General features: G+C 36.6%; 1 protein-coding gene across 1 annotated transcript in view; it reads right to left on the reverse strand.

Annotated features, from left to right (window-relative positions):
• The window catches only part of LOC117391963 (copine-8), a 117,025-nt gene that overhangs the window by 26,933 nt on the left and 68,907 nt on the right, over nt 1-21,185 (reverse strand). Inside the window, exons 10-13 of the mRNA XM_033989921.2 lie at nt 15,063-15,104; nt 13,011-13,086; nt 8,518-8,571; nt 7,634-7,695 (exon numbers count right to left, since the gene is read on the reverse strand). Of these exons, the coding sequence (XP_033845812.1) occupies nt 7,634-7,695; nt 8,518-8,571; nt 13,011-13,086; nt 15,063-15,104 (234 nt within the window). The remainder of the gene's footprint in view (nt 1-7,633; nt 7,696-8,517; nt 8,572-13,010; nt 13,087-15,062; nt 15,105-21,185) is intronic.

A 21,185-nucleotide genomic window follows, 5' to 3' on the forward strand; every position in this document is an offset into this window, starting at 1 on the left:
TCTGTATAATAAATACAGAGAGATATCTGTCTGGATTTGCCAGGCAATAACAATAGACAACAAATAATAGTTACATTCATTGGTATGACAAGTAGCCATCCTAGTGTTTTTACTTGCAGTAACATTTAGGACAATCCAATGACAGCGGACACCTTCTAACATTTTTGTCTTTCTCAGCAGCAAACTATAGCCTAGAAGCATCAATTATGTATTCCCCCTCTCTCCCTCTCTTTTTTGTCTTTCTCTGTCTCTCGTTCTCTCTCTCCCACTCTTCTGTCACTGTGAAGATGCGCACAGCGTAGTTTTAGACATGTATGTGTGGGCAGGGGGAGGCTAGACAAGGTAGACTGGTTGACAACTTGATAAAATCCCACAATTGTAGAGGAAGTAGACAGTTAAGTTGGGCATACGTCACCGCTCTGAAAATGCGTCAGCCAGCTATTGTGTATCGTTTAGGGGCTGTCAGGAAAAGTGAGGGAAATCTATGAGCACTTTTGGTGTCTGACGCCATGTGTATGGATTTGTGTTAGCAGGAGACCACTTCAAAAGCAGAGAGCAGATTCAAAGCTACATGACTGCAGCTTTTTATGATTGGAGAGAGTAAAAGAGTTGGTAGCCCCAGAGCAGCACTTGATTTGACATTCCCATTGTGACAGTAAACAGTGAAAATTAATACTCAAGCCAGAACAAAACACTTTGTTAAAAGGTCAACTGTTCCTTCAGCGTTAATCAGGTAAAATGAGGATGTTTAATCAAGCTTAATACATTATTCTGGTATTTTTGAAGCCTCTGTGCACAAGAAACTTGATGCGTAAATGTTTAATAAGCAAACTGTATGCTCCATCATCCAAAAGTAACCAAAACATTTCCTTTTTCCCTTACTAAATAGGGTTGAATTTCCTATTTGATCATCTTTAGGATATTACTATTCCTCCTTTAGTCTAAAATGTAAAAAAAAAAAAAAAAAAAAAACTTGCCCTGCCAAGAACTGCACTTCTTGTATTACCACATGACATCATAAGGTAGAACAGAGTATTTTCTGTTTAAGAGGAAAAACTCTAAATATGAAGGGTTTGTGTGTTAAACATGTATGAATAAAACAAAACACAACCCCAAGTATGTTTTTGATGAGGAAACAACATAACATATATTAGAAAACAGCATAATATAGTATAATTGTCCAGGAAATTAGTCAAGGGAAAAATACTCCCCATGTTGTCTAATCATTTTAAGTTAACTTTCTATTTTTTGTATTGTTTCTTTAAACATGGTTTGCTTGAAATATTGTGTCTATTTCAAAAGCACTTTGCAAGTTCATACAGTTGTGGTTCAAAACAGTGTTGATAGAAAATGCGTGGGCTGAAAATTTTATCTTTTGAGGCCAAAATTTATTAGGCACAAACGTTCCCACAGACTACTTTTGGGTACTAACTTGCATATTTATAACTGTTCATTAGGGTTCAGTGGGTTTTACTTTTAAATTGAATACTTGGGATTTCTGACTGTCCTTTTCTGATTTAATTTCACAGTTTGTGCATACGACGGGAACTAAAGTTGAATTACCATTGCCAAGTCACCAGGCGTGTTGGCATGTACCCTGAAAAACCCACATAGTTTCCACTAAATACACCTCACTAGGGTCTACAAATCGAAAAAGTAATGTCATTTGAACCTGTCTATTTCTCTGCCAATAGCCCAAACACAAAGATTTCGCTGACTGCTGGAGTAAGGTGTGCAGTGGAGCAGAGCCTCTTTAAAGCCACACTGTTCTGAAGCAGGTTTGATAAGAGTTAGACCCAGGTAAGAAGTGTAGTGAAAACCTTATCACGCTGTCCTCAGGGCACTAGGAGGCTCCATGTATTTAAAAGGCCAGCTAATCATCTCAGTCCACATGTTTAAAAATCTGAGTGGATAACGGTAACACTCGCAACTTTATCTGCACCTTTGACTGGCGCTAACATGTTTTTAAACCACAAAAATATCTGGGATTGAAACCATTTATCTTCAAAAAGGACTCATAATCGCGGTAGGTGAGATATGGTTTGAAGTCTCGGGATCTTGATTTTAAAAAGGCTGTAAAGGCCACTTACGTGTTCCTACTTAGTTCATTATTATTAAAAGGGTAGTATATTGTATATTTGTAAGGATTGTATTAGATATAGTTGAATTACTGTTATGAGTAGAGCTATGCAATTAATCATGGCATCAACAGTCTTTTTAATGATCAGGTGGGTCTTTTTAATCAAGAGGTATCAAGCCAATCCTCTGTCAGAAAAAAGCATGTGGTTTGAAGCAGAGTTCAGACTTTGGAGGAAGAAATTTGACTATTTAGTTACATAAGCTGTACTGTTTATGTTCATGACAAATATTGGTTTGCCCTAAGAGATCTGATTATGAAATGTGATTCACTTGCATCAGTTCATAAATCAACTGATAAAATGTCAGTACTATACTCATATATGCTGTGCAGTGTTTTCTATCTAAATCCAAGGTTGGTAGTTCAATCACACTCTCTTAGGTAAGACACTTCCCCTGGCCTAGTCTTGGTAACCGTGAGTTGTTTTGCAAAGCTTAATTAAGCTTTACCACTGTAGAACAAATAGTGCCCTGCCTTTTCACATTGGCTTGTACAAAATAATTGTACATCTGTTCTCTACATATAATTACCCCCTCCTGGCATTTCGATGTGAGTGATCCATTTATAACTGGTCTAATACAGTATGAAACCATGACAACTACTCAAAGCACCCATATAATTTTAAGAGGAACATATGAAAAATTGTCTTTTATCAGCTTTTAACCAATGTTACAAGGGTCTCATCCTCATCTTACTCAAAATTGAATTTTAATGAATGATGCCTTTTTGAGTAATCTTCTTTTGTCTTGCGTTTGAAACATTTATTTATTTTCACCAACCCCTTATCCTCGCTAACATCCCTGTACTTATGCAATCATATGAAAACTGAAGGCTCTAATATATGAAGAGGTGAGTCTTCACAGTTCTGCAGTTTTAAGAAAGTCAATATTCTCATTTCTATTACTAAGCCATTTTAGATCAATATTCCGGCTTACAAAGAACAAAATATAAAATGGTGGTCCTCTTATGTTATAGTTTAATATAACAGACACAGCATAACATGTTTAGTTTTAATACAGCGGCTACCTTAGGACATAGGGGTCTTTAACAGCTGGTTCTCTGTCACTTACTGCTCTCTCCCACTGTGTGACTCTGTGCTACAAAATACCACACAGCTGGGGGCAAAGCATCCAGGCTTTCCCAAGACTCAACAAACTAGAGTCTTATAAAGTACATACAAATATTTGAGAGCAGCGTACTCATTCCCATTTGTGCTATGAAAGAATATAGCCTAAAGCAAGACTCGTGGCAATGACTTTGACCAGAAATGCATTGAAGTGACAGTACACTTTTGATATGTAATTATTGGAAACTGTTAAGAAGTGAATGGAAAACCAGGTAGGAGCAGTGGGAATGTGCTTTAACAGGAAGGTGTGATTGACAGCTGTTATACTCTCATCAAGTTCTATGACTATTGCCAAGAGAAAACCAGAGCCTGAGCTTAGTGTGAAACCAGACACACAAAATAAATGCTTTTCCCATTTTATGTGTACACAACTATTCAACTTGTACATTTTATCTACAAAACCTCAAGCTGCAAGATCGTGCGTGCTCAAAATGCCACAACGTCCTGTGAAGATCTGCTCTCCATTACTTTCAATGAGAATAATTATGTCTTTAAATATAAAAATGAATAAAAAAGGAAATTTGCAAACAGAATATGTATATGTATTTGTTCTTCGCCTATATGTTGTATTTCATGTATATCTGTTTTTGTTTATCACTTTTATGTGACGTACTTGGGGCAGCTTAAGTTGTATTTTAAATGTGCTATATGAATAAAATTTAACTGAAGTCTTGTGCCCTGGACCCAATTTTGTGGATTTGCGTCTTGTCCAATCTGTACTTAACTACTTAATACTTTCATTATTAACAAATTTAGTTTTGCTTTCATCTCAAACATCTGGTGTTTAAATTAATTTCTAGACTGGAAAACTAAACGCAGCTCCATAAAACATCTGACAATAAACACTTTGCCTATTACCTAACTTGACTTAAGTGAATTCCTATTTTTAAACTGAAAATGTGGCTTTAAATGCCCTCTTTTCCTCATAAGTCAGAAACGCTGGAGGGTAGGCCCATGCATGAGTGGGCAAAGTGGCCTAAAAATGGCAGGAGGGCTTATGGTGTGCCCTGTCCTAAAGATGTCCCGGCAGATGCTGTAGTTCTGAGCTTTTCTGTGAGGAAGAGAAGAGGAAAAATACAGTATCCTACCTGAATCAAACCACTATTGTTTTTTCCTCGCTATTCTTTCAGTAGTATAACCCCGATGGGCTATTATCCAGCTTCCTCTTCAGGATTTAATTGTACACAAATCACAGCTAATCACAGGCTCTCAAAATCAATTCAATACAAGAAGACATCCCCTCCTGCGTCTATTCTGTTTTTTAACCTCAAATCTCGAACCAAAACAAGAGGAAACAATATCTGTCACGATGACTGACAGTGCAACCCTCAAAGCACAACTCGGCATGAAAGATACACGCAACAATTCTTCACTTCTATCCCTTTGGCGGCGAAAAGAAGGGCTTTTTGTGCGGAGCGATGGGTGGTACTAACACTGAACAAAATGAAAGGAATCAAAGCACCGTTGTGGTGGATTTAGGCGCACTCAAATTAGTGATTTATGCTAATGCAGGCAGCAGATCACGTTTCTGAGTGCGAGCGAATGAACAATTAGCTGATTGGGCTGAAGCTTCAAAAAGGGCTGTCAGTCAGGAGATAAGGGAGCAGTGGGGACCGGGCACAGGGCGAAAGGCTGTGTAGACGTATGTTTTTCATACAATAATGCGATTCACGTATTCAAAATTAACTGTCATAGATGATAATGTTTCCACTATTTCACATTGTCTTACTAACAGAAAAGTTTTATTTCAGCTACTTCATGGCCTAAGATTGGTCTATTTCTCAGCACATTTTTATATTTCAAAAATACCTTGAAAAACATGCACTCCTATTGTGAGCATTGTCGGCTCTCCACAGACCTGTAATTTGGACTGGTGGCGTTATTTTCTTGTCTCCATGGAGATTGTTAAGTTTAGTTCTATAGTGTGGAAAAAAAAACCCAAAAAAAACAAAAACAAAACATCTTCATGGAGACAAGCAGGTGTCCTACATGTTTCACCGTTCATTAAGAAAATAAACTTGAAGAACGGAGTAAATACGTCAAAATGCCAGTAGCAGTGAAAACAGAGACTGATCAGCAAAATGGTGTCTTGAAAATAAGCGATTAAAGATTACTCAAACATGCATGAATCACTCGAGAGGGTAAATGAGAAGGGGAAACAACTATAGCATGATTAAGAGCTCTGAAAAGTCCATTTTGCATTAAAGGTCTGCTTTAACATGCTGCAAATCAATCTCCATAGCTTGTTCTGTGTGTTCGCAAATAAGTACAGCAAGAACCAATGGCGTTTATGACATTAAATCATTACATTTATCATTTGGCTAATGCCTCCAGCTGCAGTAGATGTAAAATGATATTATGACAAAACAAACAGTGATTGAATAAATACAATGCAACACTGCCCTTCCAGATCTAATCACATTACTCTTGAACTGGGCCGATTGTTGTAGTTTTTTTTTAGATATAAGAACAAAACCGTGGCAACTTGACAAAATAATCTCAGGTTGTCTGCATGTGTTGGCAGGAGTGTGGAGGGGAGGGGGAAATCAGGTGAAGGTGGTGCACGATGTAAGTACAAGGGCAGAAGAAAGCAGGGGTGTAGTGGAGAATGTCTATAATTACACACACAGACTGAATCTCCCTACGGTCTCCCCCTTCGAGAGCAGGCCTAATGAAGGGAAAGGGAGTGGGCGAGCAGCCATGACATGCCTGGGTGCTCTGGGTCTGCCCTCCTGCGCAACATGCGACTAACTCAACGCACACATTATGAATAACACACAGCACCGATTCAGACTTAGGTCACACCATCTGTCAGTCTAGACTTGTACCTCTCCACTTTCTCTCTCCAACCAGTTGACGAAACAGGCAGTAACTATCTGCTGGAAACTGCCAATGGGTGGTTTTTAGATTCTGTGATGATGTCATTCTCCCAGATGAGGGGCAAGAGCCAGATTTCCCTGTTGATTGCATTGTACTTTGCCACGAAATATTCCAAAAGTGAATTCACAAATGTTGAACCTGATCATTTCTTTTAGCGACTACACCCAAGAACTCACTGTATTACAAAAAAAAAATCAGCATTTTAGCAATATTAATTTTAGCTTCCTCCCATCTGTATTAAAGGGACCATGTTACACTATTTTCTGATTGATGTTATAATGTTGTTTCGTCATCAAAAAAGAAAAAAAATTCTGCATATTTGAAGAATTTGAAGAAAAGAATTCAAGCTAAATAAGGTTGTAATTAGGCCTGTCACAAATTTTGAAGTGTGATATATTGCTTAAGTAAATATAGATGATAAACACTAATATTGAAACCAAATCATAAAGCATTATCCACAAAAAAGTATTCAGTTATACAATACAAAATATATGTTAAATATTTTCGAGATGCAATAAATAAATAGCAGAATGCAACACTTAAGTGATTAGATTAGTTTCAGTTTATAATTCAACCTTTTTCAGCTCAGATCTTAGCATATTGCAGAAAAAGAAATCCACTAGGTACATATGATAAATATTGACCTGTAAAATTGATTGTTCCATCTACCACATATTGAACAATAAGTCGATATAGTAATAATCATGACAGGCCTAGTAGTTTACACAGCTCTATCTGCAATGTGGACACAACAACAAAATAATTGTGCACATTAATATTATAGCCTGTCCAATATATGTATTCAAGTTTCCATTCCAAACAGGTTTGTTGCAGCATGCTAAAACATAAGATTCATAAATTATGGCGCCTTAACCTGTTTTAATGCAGCTGTGGATGTCACTATAACATATTTCAGTGTCACGATTATAAAAAGAGACAAACACAATTTTGCACGAACAACAGTGAATTTGTTCTTTCACTTTCATTCATAATGTTTGCTCATATACGACCAGCTTTATGAAAACAAACTTTTTGAATGACAATGACAAATGTAACATCAACAGCCAAATAAAAAAACACTTTATAAGTAGTTTTGTTTTTCTGGAGGATAGATTGAATTTAAATGGATGAATAACAATAATAATAATGCCAACACAATTATTGATTAACGAAATAATCTTGACATATCTATATGCAGCCATGACAATTCAATGACTATTATTAAACACAAGCCTACCTACAATATTAGAAGTAATATAAATATAAAATAATACTATGAGATTTAAAGCTTGTAGCATCCCACCATCATACCCTGCTCTACAAGGTTCAGAGTGGATCATTATCTTAGTGAAGTCGCAGTGGGGTTATTATGGCCACAGACAGACAGACAGACAGAAGGACAGACACTCAGCATGGCCCTCCTCATTAACCAGCACAGATCCTCCCTTCTCTCTCTATGGGGGTCTAATGAAACAGAGCACATGACCCACCCGCCTTTGATGTAGTCCAAGAAGGTCACCTCCATGTCCACCAGGAAGGACAGCAGCGTCACCTGGAGCCACAGGAATACATGAGATTCACATTCCATTCACATAACATTATATGAAATCTGTGTGGGCTCTGTTTTATGCATTGTTGTGCCTAAAAGCTATTCATTCAATGGTAATAAAACAGCAGGTGGCATATATATAGTCTAATCATAATCAAGTCCCTTATGAGTGATCTACTTCATTTTATGAGTTGCCAGAGGATATTAAAAGTGGATCATGTAAGTTTTATGATGCAGCGTCAACCACCTATTATTGTTTTGCTTCCTATGTTCCACAGTATACATCTCCATGGAGACAAGCAGGTGGTGGACCCTTTTATCCAGCGCTTTTCCACGTTCAAGTCATTCACCCATTCACATACACATTCATACACCAGGGTACGCAGACATTAGGGGCGTGATGTGCCCTAGGACATAACTACAGCTTTCATCTGTGGGAGGTGGAATCGCACCACCAACCTGTGGATCAGTGGATCTGACCGCTCAACCAATGATGTTTAGGTTGAGAGTGGGATTTGAACCACCAACCTTCAGATCAGTGGAAAAATACACTACGAACTGAGCTAAGTTACATAGTGTAGCTTTAACATGGCTTTAACATAGTTTGTGAAAGTTCACTTTGTTAAATGGAGTTTGTATGTTTATTGCAGTGTCTTCTAAAACAAATCAAAACCATTAAAAAAGTTGTAGTGCTTGGTAGTAATAGGCTACTTTCTGACAACTCTATAAAGTTACAAATATAAAAAAAAAAAACTACAAAAGAAAGCTGTCCACCTTTATAAAGCAATATAACCTTGGTGACTAAAAAGTTTGTTAAATTCTCACCGTTCCAGAGTTGAGGTATTTTTTCTTCTTTCCTTTCTTCTTCTGATTTACCACCTACAAAAGCAGAGCAGTCATTTGTACCTTTCTGCATTGGCATTCAAAGAGCATATTGACGTGGTCCTCCTGGTATTTAAAATGCAGACAGGTAAAATGGGTATTAGATCAATTTTTATGCAAATTTTGATTCAGCTATGCCTCAGTGCGCACAAGAGCAAAACAATGTGTAGACCATTAAACAAAAACAATGGGGTCATCTGTTGTCTTGTCTAGATTAAATAACAGGATATGCAAATGGCCACAGGGGAAGGTCTGTTAAGGTTAAACTATTTTGCACACATCGCTGGTGTTAGAGCTGCAATTAACTATTATTTTAGCAGTCAACTAGTCAGACATTATTTTTGACATCATTTTTTTGCACATTAAGATTAAAATGAATTTAAACCAGGTAAAATATGCCGAGAAAAGAGAATATTTACAAAAAAATTATGTCAATGATTAGTCAGAGTTATCAACTAATTATGCAACTAATTAATGTTACAGTTTGGTCCAACACTTTTACTGAAATAATTCCAAAGCATTATGTTATCAAATAAATAGCACAATACAGTGAACATCCACGTAATTATGTCTTGTAGTTGTGAACCCAGTGTTATTTCTCATATTGTCTCGTGATCCATGTCCCATCCCACCCTTTAGTACATCACATTCTCACATTTCTACACTACACTTTGGATTAAAGAAAGAGGGAAAAACTACCTGAAGAACTGAACCCACAACCTAAGCACAGCCCAGCATTGTTGCATTACACAATACGTATTATTTTTCTCATATGTCTTTCTTTGTCAAATTACTACAACTCTGCCGGCAACCCATTTTTGAGTCTTACCTTAACAGCTAAAAATGCACTTAAAACGACCAAGGACATCCTTACAATCCGATCACATCTAAAAAGACGTATCATAATAGATAGGCCTGCTGTCTCTGCACTAAACTCTCTTTGAATCTCAAATAGCTTCAAATGGAGGCTTTAATGTCTAAATGAAACTATGCCAAGGTTAAACTGGTAGCAGGGACCTCAGGGAAACAACATACAAATGGTGGGCTTTATGCATTTCACCTTGGTTCACATTGGGCTAAGTGCACAAGGACAGCCCTGCATGTAAAACTGGTGGTGCAATGATTGTAACATGGAAACTTTTCAGAAACACTCGGACAGGGGGCCTCTCTTCAGTCCACCCTCTCTGTAAATGTGGTGCAGGGACGTGTTAGGTCATATTACTTAAGTGCACGTGTGGTAATGAAATAAGATGTTTTAAAATGTGGGTGAAAATTTACCTAGTGTCTGTTCCCTCAAACACTATCGCAATCCAATGTTTGATAATGCATTTCTTCACAAATTCCTGGATTCTGATTCAATGGTGCACTAGGTAACTTTTCTAGCGGAGACTCAAAACCTGCTTGTCTTCATTGAAAGGTTATTGCTTTGACTGGAATGTTTAACAGTAAGACATTATCTATCGGCATTAATCTAACTACAGGTGTTGGCAAATATGTATACTTACAGTGAGTAGGGTGCTCTCTCCGCAGATCTGACCTTTAACTTAGCCTGGTGGCGTAACCTGCTTGTCTCCATGGAAATAGACAACTTTAATGTCATACTATTAAACCATTCCAGGCAAAGCTGTAACATTTCCATGCAAGCGAGAGAAATATTCCATAGCGCTCCTTTAGGTTCACATTTAGCACTTAAATATTAGTCTGATCAGAGTCACGTGGCTTTCTCATTTGTATGAAATCTGTGGGGCTGTGACTTCATCTTTCTATATTTGTTATAATGAACTATCTTTTGAATTCACAGTGTCCATTGTGTGAACTCAGCTAAGATACCTATTCTTAGATCCTGCTGGTTTACATGATTTGGAACTTGAAACTCACTTTTATGATAGAAAATTAACTCAAACTTCAATCAAACTTTAAACGGGACATGCTGTATTATGTAAAATGGACACATGGTCGAATTTTTATAGAGCACTTTTCCCCCCTCTAGGCACTCAAAGGGCTTAACATCAAAGAACCACTCAACCATTCACATTCACACATCAGTGTACGCAGACATTGGGGGCAAGGTAGGTTAAATGTGTTGCCCAAGGACACAATAACAGCATGCATTCATGACAGTGGATCTGACTGGTCTATCGGCAATGTCCATGTCGAGAGTGGGAATCGAACCGCTAACCTTCGGATCAGTGGGCAAACACCAAACGAGGAACTGTCGCCCCAAATCAACTTTAACAAGCTTGTAACCATTTTTATAGGAGTTCTAGTCGTATTTTGATTGATTTATGCATGTTTGAGTGTCCTATATTGTCCTGCATGTAAGGTTTGAGTTCTCTGAAAATCTCTCTCTTAATTTCTCTCAGAGTTGTATTATGAGTGCGTGGCATCTGAGCGTTATTAGGCAAACAGCAGCAGCTTAAACGGAGGTCCCTGGAGCTCACGTCTCGGAGCGGCACTGGGCTAATCAAGACATGTTGACTCTGAAGAGATAAGTCCTATCCATCAAAACTGTCAGCGCAGGGAGGAAACAGACAAGACAAACTGGAGGTAATATTGTTTTTACGGTGCAATCAAAATAGTTATATTTCTAAATGCCACGGGAGAATATTAATGATTGTTAGTGATTTTGCTATGACCTTATAATAGACTGTTTTATTCAATGTGCAAATGAAACATAGCAGACATATTGTTTCTGAAAAGGTCATGTCAAAAGAACAGGGACTACTATGTCTTCATGAATATACACAAAGATTTTTAAGTTGCTCCAGACAAAGGGCAAAAGTGGATCTGTTTAGTAACTCTAGTATACTTGACATATTTTAAAACAGTAATATGAATTTAAACAAGTTATGCACGGCAGGGCAGTGAGCACAGGGCAATGGCTGCAACATTTATATAAACAAGAACACAGCATTACAAACTAGACAGATTTTCGTTTGAATTCTACTTTGTCTCCCATCTCGATTAAACTTCCATTTTACCATGTATTTATAGTTTCAATGTGCACCTTTACAAATAAATGCCTTAACTTTAAAGGTGCTGTACTAAATTTTTTCAATGTACTCGAGCAAAATGGCACGGGCATATTCCAAGATGACAATACCAGGATTCATCGGGCTCAAATTGTGACAGAGTGGATCAGGAGCATGAGACGTCATTTTCACACATGGATTGTCCACCACAGAGTCCAGACCTTAACCCCATTGAGAATCTTTGGGATGTGCTGGAGAAGCTTTGTGCAGCGTCAGACTCGACCATCATCATTGAAAGATCTTGGTGAAAAAATTCATGCAACACTGGATGGAAATAAACATTGTGAAACTGCAGAAGCAAAATGGAAATAATGCTCCAGCGAATGCGTGCTGTAATCAAAGCTAAAGACAGTCCAAAGAAATATTAGTGTGTGTGACCTTATTTTTATTTATTTTTTTGGTGTCGACTTTTTTGGCCAGGCAGTGTATGTTATTTGCTAGTAGTTAATACCTCACAGAAGTAAAATACCTCCTCTTTAAATGAACTGTTCATGTTTTTCAGTGCAAATCAGGTCAGGCTCCTTTAACATAAAAATCCTATAATCTATATAAAGGCTTACCATAAGATTACCATTTTAATGTATAATTGTACTTTTATAATAAACTATTTAGTGTCTTAGCTCGTTTTAGTTATATCTCTGCCACTGAGGTGCGGCTTAAAAACGTACAAATAAATGTCATCTGATGGCCAGCTCATTTCACATTCTGTTTGAGTCTCTTTTATTCCATCTGTCCACATAAATTTAGCAAAAGTCAGAAACATAAGAGATTACCATGATTAATTTACCCAGACAGCCCTGCAGAAAAACAATGCATTCCAATGATTTGTGCCTGCTCTTTTGCAATTGAGCTATCATTTGTCATGACAAACTACACCTGCACACACTGTACACACTTTAACTTGCTTTTGCTCCGGGCTCAACGGGGCTGTGTAATGTATTTCCTGAAAAGAAACATTAAGGGCTGACGGTTAATACAATTTACCATCTCAAAAATTAGAAGGCTTTTTAAGTTTTTGTTTTGACTTTAAAGGGGCATTATAAGGTTTCAGGTAGTCCAAAACATTCTATTCTCCATGGGGAATTACTGTTATTGTTTTGCCTTGAATGTCTTTTTTATGATGATTATTTATGTCTTTATTTGTTGTATTGTCTTTCTTATTCTGTAAAGCACTTTGAATTACTTTGCGTGTGAATTGTGCTATACAAATCAACTTGCCTTGCATAAAACTTAGCAATCTCCATGGAGACAAGCAGGTGGCTCCAACAAACCAAGTATTTTTGGCAATATAAATTTAATAAATGAAAAATAGATAACTTTAGATAATAATGTCAAAAATTCCAGCCAAAGCAATAACATCTTCCTGGAGTAAAACCAGTGGCGGATCCTGGCAGAAGTACTCACCTCATAAACATTGAACTGGCTCTGGCCTCTGGAGAGCTCACGGTAGCTGGTGCTGAACTCTCCAATGAAGTCATGACTGTAACATGGATAGGAACATGACAATTATTAACAAAGCAGAACAATTTGTACAGTTAGTTCAGTTAGTCAACATGCTATCACCCTGGAACACTCACCCAGACATGAAACATGCTGGTTAAAAAAAAAAAAAAATCTTCAAAATTGTCATAGATTAGAAAAGATTCAGTAACACAAATTTTAATATTATGAATCATTTTCCTCCATTAGTGTGTTAAAAGAGTCATCTCACTTTAGTTTTCCCAAATCATTTAGTTCATTATGGATTTGTGAGTCCCATTTTCTCTGAGTGTCAGTAGTTTCCCCAGCATCAGACACAGTGAAAGTGACTGGGTCTGTGCAGATAGAATATAACAGCCAGAGGATTCACTCCCCTACACTACAGTTTGACAAATGTCACTTGTCTCTTGTGTGTCAGCCCTGATCCAGATGCGCCGTTGAACAGAGCTCCAAAGTCTTACCTACTGCAGACACAAGCTAGGGTTATTATAGCCAAGGACAAGGAACTACTATTGTTTATTTAAAGTGCATATGTTTATCTAATTGTTTGGTGGGAAAATATATTTGATAATAATACTAATAATAATACTAATAATACTACTACTACTACTACTACTAATAATAATAATATTCATGATAATAATAATAATAATAATAATAATAATAATAATAATAATGATAATAATAATAATAATAATAATAATTAGCATAGTTTTACACCCATTTGCAATTTGTGAGGAAAGATGAAAAATACAGGATAGAACACTGTGTTCTAAAACGGAATTGCTATCTCTGCCATCAATACACAGCAGTCATATTGTATTTGTTAAATCATAACTATTGTCATGATTCTCAGTGGCTCCACAGGGATTCTTAGAAAAGAGGTCCAAATTACACTATTTTTCCTTAAAAAGTGGCTTGCTAGAATGTCAGACACGGGTCGCAAAGAGAAGAAGGTTGAGAAACATAGCACTGTTGTACCATTGTCAGTGGTGGAACGTAAAGAAGTAAAAGTAGTAAAGTATTGTACTTAAGTAAAAATTTTAGGTATCTGTACTTTAATTAAGTGCATTTTAAGGTGTTTTTACCTACATTTGTACTTTCTTCTCCACTAGAATTTTTTTTTACTGGATTGAACAGTAAAAGTGTTTTTTTTTTTATTGTTTGAGACCTGCAGAAAATGCTGAGTTATTATTTTTTGATAATTTGAGCAAACAAAAATATAACAACAAATAAAACAGCTAAAATAAAAATATTCATTCGTGTTTCTGTTGAACACAATTTCAATGCAAATCTTTATTAAGATCAATCATTTCAAGATTTATTAGATCTCAAAATCGGCACAAGATACTTTTACTTTTCACTCTTTAAGTACATTTTTAAACAGGTACTTTAACACTTTTACTTAAGTAGATATTTTTAAGTGATACTTTTACTTGAGTATTTTTTTGCTCCGGTATCTGCACTTTTACTTAAGTAACAAAACGGAGTACTTCTTCAACTACTGGCTATTATCACTATTTGTCTTTGTAAATTGAAAGTCTAAAATTGGAATTGGAATTTTTTTTTTGGAACTCAACAAACTTTAATTATAACTGAGCGTATCAGTATACATTTATTTAAAAGAGGCTTTATCATTTCCAAGTGGCTAAGTAACATGTGCAAAGATGTTCACTGGAGAGAAAATATAACTTCAATATACTAGAACAACACACTGACTTAAAACACGTATTGTTAAATAAGTCTTAGCAACCACAGTTACAAAATAGTCCTGATAGATTTTTATAAAGGCAGCCATCTGTCAGATAAACCACTTTGTTTGCCTTCTGCTTTCCTTGATTAAACATTGGAGTTGTGAAAGCAGATTAAATAAATACAGTGAAACAGTTAACATGACTGACAACTGAACGAAGGATTCTGCTTTTAGCTTGTCTCATATATATCACAAAGTTGAATATAGAAAATGCCATAGCGTACCTGCCATCTCTGTCCCAGTCATACACTTCCACTTTGATTGTTCTGTAGGGGAGAAAAAATATATATAATCAAAGGAAATCAGGTCAAATTAGAAGCATTTTTCTTCACAGACTGTCTCAAACTCAAATTATAATCACAAAACAGAAACACAAGAGATGATTGTCCAGGATTACCAGACCAAACATTAGTCATGTGTTAGGAATTGTATATGTTGGGTTTCTATTAAATTTAAACATACTTTTTGATTATAAGGACATAACAAGAAAACACTGCCCTATAATTTATCTCCTCTCATTTTTCAAATGGTCCCTCACCTAAAATCCCACCTGCTTCGCCCCCTCTGCCCTCACCTGGTCCCTCACCCAAACTATCCCCCGCTCACCCTCCTCTGTTCTGCTCCAGAGCTGTTAACACTAAGAGCTAGTACACACAGGGCCTCTGCTGTTCCAAGATGTACAGTCACGATAAAGGTAATATCAGGCTGAGGCACTGTGATTGAGCTATATCTGCACTTACACCACGTAGACAGGTTAACAGAAGGACAGGGCAATTGTCCAATAAGAGAAATTTAGCTCACATTCTCTGAAAAAAAATAACATCCAGTCCTACTGAAACTAATCTGAAACTTGCTGTGCTCAATGTCAGATCTGTCAGATTTTTTGAGATATTATAGTTACTCACAGGTTGTCATTTGGGGTGTTTTCATTGTTTGATTATTTTTCCTTTAAAATGGAGCTAAAACAATCCCCTCATACTCTACATAGTCACATACAAACCTCCCCAGCACTGTCAAAGTTTTACTGATGCTTTTACTGAGATGGTTTCAGTCGTATGCACAGACTTCGATGTTTTAGTCATTACAGGTGATTTTAATGTACATGTGGATAATGTATTTGACAGAAACCCTAAATAGCTCAGTGCTGTCCTTGAAAGCTTTGCTCTCAGTATGTCAGCGAGCCCACCCACAACAGAGGACACACTCTGGACCAAAGGAGTAAATATTTCAAATCACAATGTGGTGGATGTTGCTCTGTCTGATCATTTCTGTGTTTTCTTTGACCTGTCCACTATTCCCAAACCAGCGGCTGGTCCTGCAGTTGTTCAATAAGACTCAAAAATAATAACACAGGTGCACTGTTCATGGAAATGATACACTTTGAAAATGCCTCATGTTCTAATGTTTATGATTTGGTGAACTCTGTAACCTGGAGTGTTTTGAATGTTCTGGACACCATTGCCCCGATGAAGGTTAAAATGGTTAAAGATAAGCACAAAGCACCAAGGAGGAATGCTGACTCGGTCAGGGCACAGAAAAGGGAGTGTTTGAGGGCCAAGCGGGAATGGTGCAAGTCAAAGCTCCAGGTTCATTATGAGATTCACAGAGAAAAGATGTATAAGATCTATGTCTAAGATGTCTAAGATCTATGTCTCACTGGCACCAGGTAAATATGGACCAGTGAATTTACTCTGCCACTCCACCCAACAGATCAGCGTGTGGATGCAAAACAGCTTTCTCTGACTGAAGTCATAGTCTTTGGACCACAGAAACAAAGAGAAAGTGTCAGTAGTCATCTCCAGTCTCTCTCTCTAAAACCTTCACATTGGGCTAGAAATCTAGGGGTAATAATGAACTCAGACTTGAGCTTTAACAGTCACATCAAATAACAAATGCAACTTTTTACCACCTAAAAACATTGCAAAAATCAAAGGTATACTGTTTAAACCAGACTTGGAGAGACTTATCCATGTGTTTGTCTCCAGTAGGGTAGACTACTGTAATGTCTCCACCTGAGTATTAAGACAGCTGCAGTACATCCAGAACACTGCTGCTCAGGCCCTGACTAGAACCAGGAAATAGGAGCACATAAGTCCTGTGCTCAGGTCTCTGCACTGGCTCCTGTGGCTCAGAGAATAGACTTTAAAGCAGCTCTGCTTGTGTATAAGTCTCTCCATGGCCTAGCACCAAAGTACATCTCTGACATGTTAGTGCCATATGAACCATTTCGCACTCTGAGGACTTCAGGGATCGGCCTCCTGCTGGTGCCCAGAGTCAGGACTAAACATGGGGAATCAGTGTTTAAGTTTTATGCAGCTAAAACCTTGAACTGTCTTCCTGAAGACCTGAGGTCTCTACTGAAAGATTTTTTTGTTCTGCACTCATCTCTTTTAATATTAATTTCATGATGATTAGTTGTGATTATTTATTTTTTGATTTGTTTGTATTGTGATTGTAAAGTCTTTCTTATTCTGTAGCATTTTGAACTACTGTGTATGAATTGTGCTATACAAATAAACTTGCCATGCCTTGCCTATAATGACAAAAGAAATGTATTGCAAGATTTACTCAAAACAGTACATAAACAACCAAAAGTGTATTTTAAAAGTTCTTTCCCAAATATTAATCTCAGGTAGGGTACTATTTGACTTGACAGTTTTTATTGTTGGTTAAGTAGTAACAAGCAGTAACAAATGCAGATTGTTTTGGCTGACCTGCTGCCTAAAGAATACACATAAAACTTTATTTGAAAACTTAAGCGTGATGATATAACTGCACAAAACATAACTACACTGCTCTCTTAAAGGATTTTGGCCAAAGGGGGGCCCTGGGTGAGTTTGCAGTAAATTAAGATTACATAATTTAGAGAAAATAATCTAATCGGCCCAACACATTTGCCCGAAAATATCAGTAGAGCTTATCAGCCATCAGCTTCTCTAGATTCTAAACAATCAGCACTGGCCATGAAAAAAACATATCAGTTGATCTCTAATAGAAAATATCAGAAATAGTAAGAGCAAACTTCCCATAAATAATAATAACTTTAGCTGTCATTTGCATCTTGAATAATTGCATTTTACTTTTGTACATTTATACATTATATACGATTCTTAGCTCAAAAATTGCTGCTGAAATGTATTGGGCTTCCTGCTGTCATGCCTCTGACCACATTTTGGTGCTTGAATTGCGATCCGATCTATCACTGAACTCGCCACAGGTAATATGTTTTCTCATCTCCAAATACATCTCTTCTCCTGCATCCCATTACTGTGGACAAGGAAATAGTGCACAATGTAGAACGTATCACATCAGTCCACCTTAAAACCCTCCACCACAGAGTCATTTGTGTGTGACAAAAGCCCAGCCGTGAGGTGAGAGGAGGGACGGCCATTGGAGAATATAAGAAGGGAACAAGTAGGGGCCTGTGAAGAGGGTCTGGAAAAATATAAAAAGTAAAGGTCTTTACAAGAGAAAAGTACTACCCCCCCATGTCATGCTAATAGAAACTGATCTAGTAGTATGATCTAAGATGGATGTTGTTCGTTAAAAAACATTATTTATTGATAATTGATTGGATGTCATATTAAGGCATAAAACTTGTCCGTATCCTATTTATTGAATCTTATTGAGTCTTTAAATGCAAAAAATAATTCCTCGAAAAACATGCATTCTTAGAGGGAGCTGGCTTGCATTTCGACAGATCTGACCTGTAACTTAATCTGGTAGTGTCAATTGATTGTTGCTGTGGAGATAGATCTGTTTAATTCCATTTGTAAAGAACATTCAAGGTAATCAAGTGGGGAGCCCTCTACCAGAAAAGTTACATAGTTCACTTTTAAATGTGTTTTTTTATGTGTCATAGTCAGGGATAAAAATGTACAAAGATTAAAAAAAATAATTAATAAAAATGCAATGCAGCTGCACATCATATACTGACCAGGGGACGGCAGAGGGAAGAACTAAAAAACACACAATTACCATTTGCCATGAGCCATAATCAATCCCCCTCTCCTGAGAAAGCTTGTACGAGTATTTTGTGTATGCGTCCATATTGTTGTGCTGTCTGCCTAAATTGGTTGCCTGCCATTACTCTTTGCTTTGAAGGAGAGACAGGAGCCCCACAATGATTGGTCTAATCTGGTGTCCTCACTGCAGTTCTGGACTGAGCGCCGCACTGACGGTAAAGATGTGGTTTCCTTTTGTTTGGTAGCCAACAGAGCTCCTGCTTATCTCCCCTTCCAGACACACAAATACTTGAGTACACTGTAAGTGTGTGTCTAGTGCATGTCTACTATTGATAAGCCAGTACGATTCTCCCCTACTAATAAGCTTATGAGAGCGAACTTCAGATTACTGCTTTAGCCAGGGAGCTCACCACATGACTGCTATCGACTTTAGATCCAGGAAGGAAACACACCTTGATACATGAGACCACTGGTGTTTCCTATTAAAAAAACTGAAACATCTATATTAAACTAAAGGGTGTGTACTAATTGGGAGCCTGAATAGAGCTGTGGTATGAAATAGGTGGCCAGTGCCATTTAACAAAGGCTATAGGTTAATAAAATGAACCTTAACCTTAAATGTGCATTGGTAATTTGAACATAATCTGCATAAACCAGTTCCTAATATTTAAGTTCATAATCAAGCTAAAATATGTAAGGTGTACTATTTAACTTTTCTGGTAGAGGGTCTGTCACCTGCCTGTCTCGTGGAAATGTTATTGTTTTTTTGTTTGTTTTTTTGTTTGTTTATTTGACAGGGACAGTGTACATTAATCAACATTTCTGTAAATGTACCAGATTTAGCCAGAAAGGCTATTTTTCATCTGTTTTCCATGGACTGATTTAAAGTAAATTTTAAATTTAATTCTGTGTATCTCCGTGTAACTGAAAATATTATGTTTTCAAAGGTATCTTTGAGCAATAAAAGCACCCATAATTGAATAAATGCACGATAAGATAAGATTAATATCAGCCATTCTAGACAAACAATAACATCTCCATGGTGATGGAGGACACCTATAAACACAAGTCTGCATTTTGTCTTGGTAAATGAACTTTTAATGTTATGTGAACTTGTTTCAAAAATGTTCTAACCAGATAAATGACTATGCAGAATGAAGATATGGTATAGTATATAAAACACATTTGTATAAAACAACAAGAAAAACAACTTGGTTGGATCATTAATAGAATTTCAGCACCATGGACAGCTACATTCATTTTAAAAGAAACTTTTTCCTATCCCTCAGGCAAAACGTCTCTCATAAATCACTTTAAAAATGTATCACCATTACTGTCTGTTGTCGTCTGGTATTCCTATTTCCTAAATGATCACCCGTTTATTATAATATATAACGGCTCAAATAACAAAACTTTTATGATCACAATAAAATATTAAGTGGGAAATAAAAAAACAACAAAAAAAGTGCCTATTCCACCGCAAAGATAAACTCAAAGCACACTCAATTTTACTGTAGTACTTAATCTCTACACATTAAAATATAGTTGAACTTGTATGTATAATTTTATATAGTAGAAGTCAACATATAAAAAATACTATAGGCCTACAGGTAGACATATTTATCATGGTGTATATTTCAGTTAGTATTGAATTAATTGTGAAATGTAATTCAAACGTTTGCATCCTTCATAACAGTCATTTGAGTTAATGATGTACATGTTAATATTTCAACAACTTTTCAACAGCTTGTCACTAAATCTGTCATCTAAATGAAAGTAAACTTTCACAGGACAAATAGCCACAAACTGTTTACATTTACACAAACATTTAAGCCAAACTTTTAGCTGCAGAATTGACAGCAGCAGTTGCCAGGTGCTGAAAAACATACATTTTTCTACCATACAGTTGGTGTAATAGTAGGTCTGCTCCATCTGTTTGTTATATATTTTAGCTTGCTTATGATTAAATCTCAAATATTCAAATAATTCTCTTGGACAAATTACCATGGTTCATTAATTTGAAAGGAAATAATTCTTAAATTTTTTCTATAATCCCAATTCTATGTGAAAGTAAAAACATATTTTGACATAAGAATAAAGCTTTCTTGCTTCTTTTTCTGTAATTGACATATGTTTCAAGCACACATTGATTTGTTTATCTATGGGTAATAAGTCCCTTCACAGCTGCTATAGTCTAACTTTAACACGTGGAAGTCAGGTATTTTCCACAACATGAACACTAAAAAGACTTTAAGCATTTCTTTGGAGCGATATTTACTCCAAGACTTCTTTGGTGATTATGTGTAGTGTCATCACACATCATAGAAGTTAGTCCAATGTTAAACCAATGGAGATTTTAACATGCTAAATATGACACTTCAT

Source organism: Periophthalmus magnuspinnatus, chromosome 23 (assembly GCF_009829125.3).
Source record: "Periophthalmus magnuspinnatus isolate fPerMag1 chromosome 23, fPerMag1.2.pri, whole genome shotgun sequence".
Taxonomy (NCBI): domain Eukaryota; kingdom Metazoa; phylum Chordata; class Actinopteri; order Gobiiformes; family Gobiidae; genus Periophthalmus; species Periophthalmus magnuspinnatus.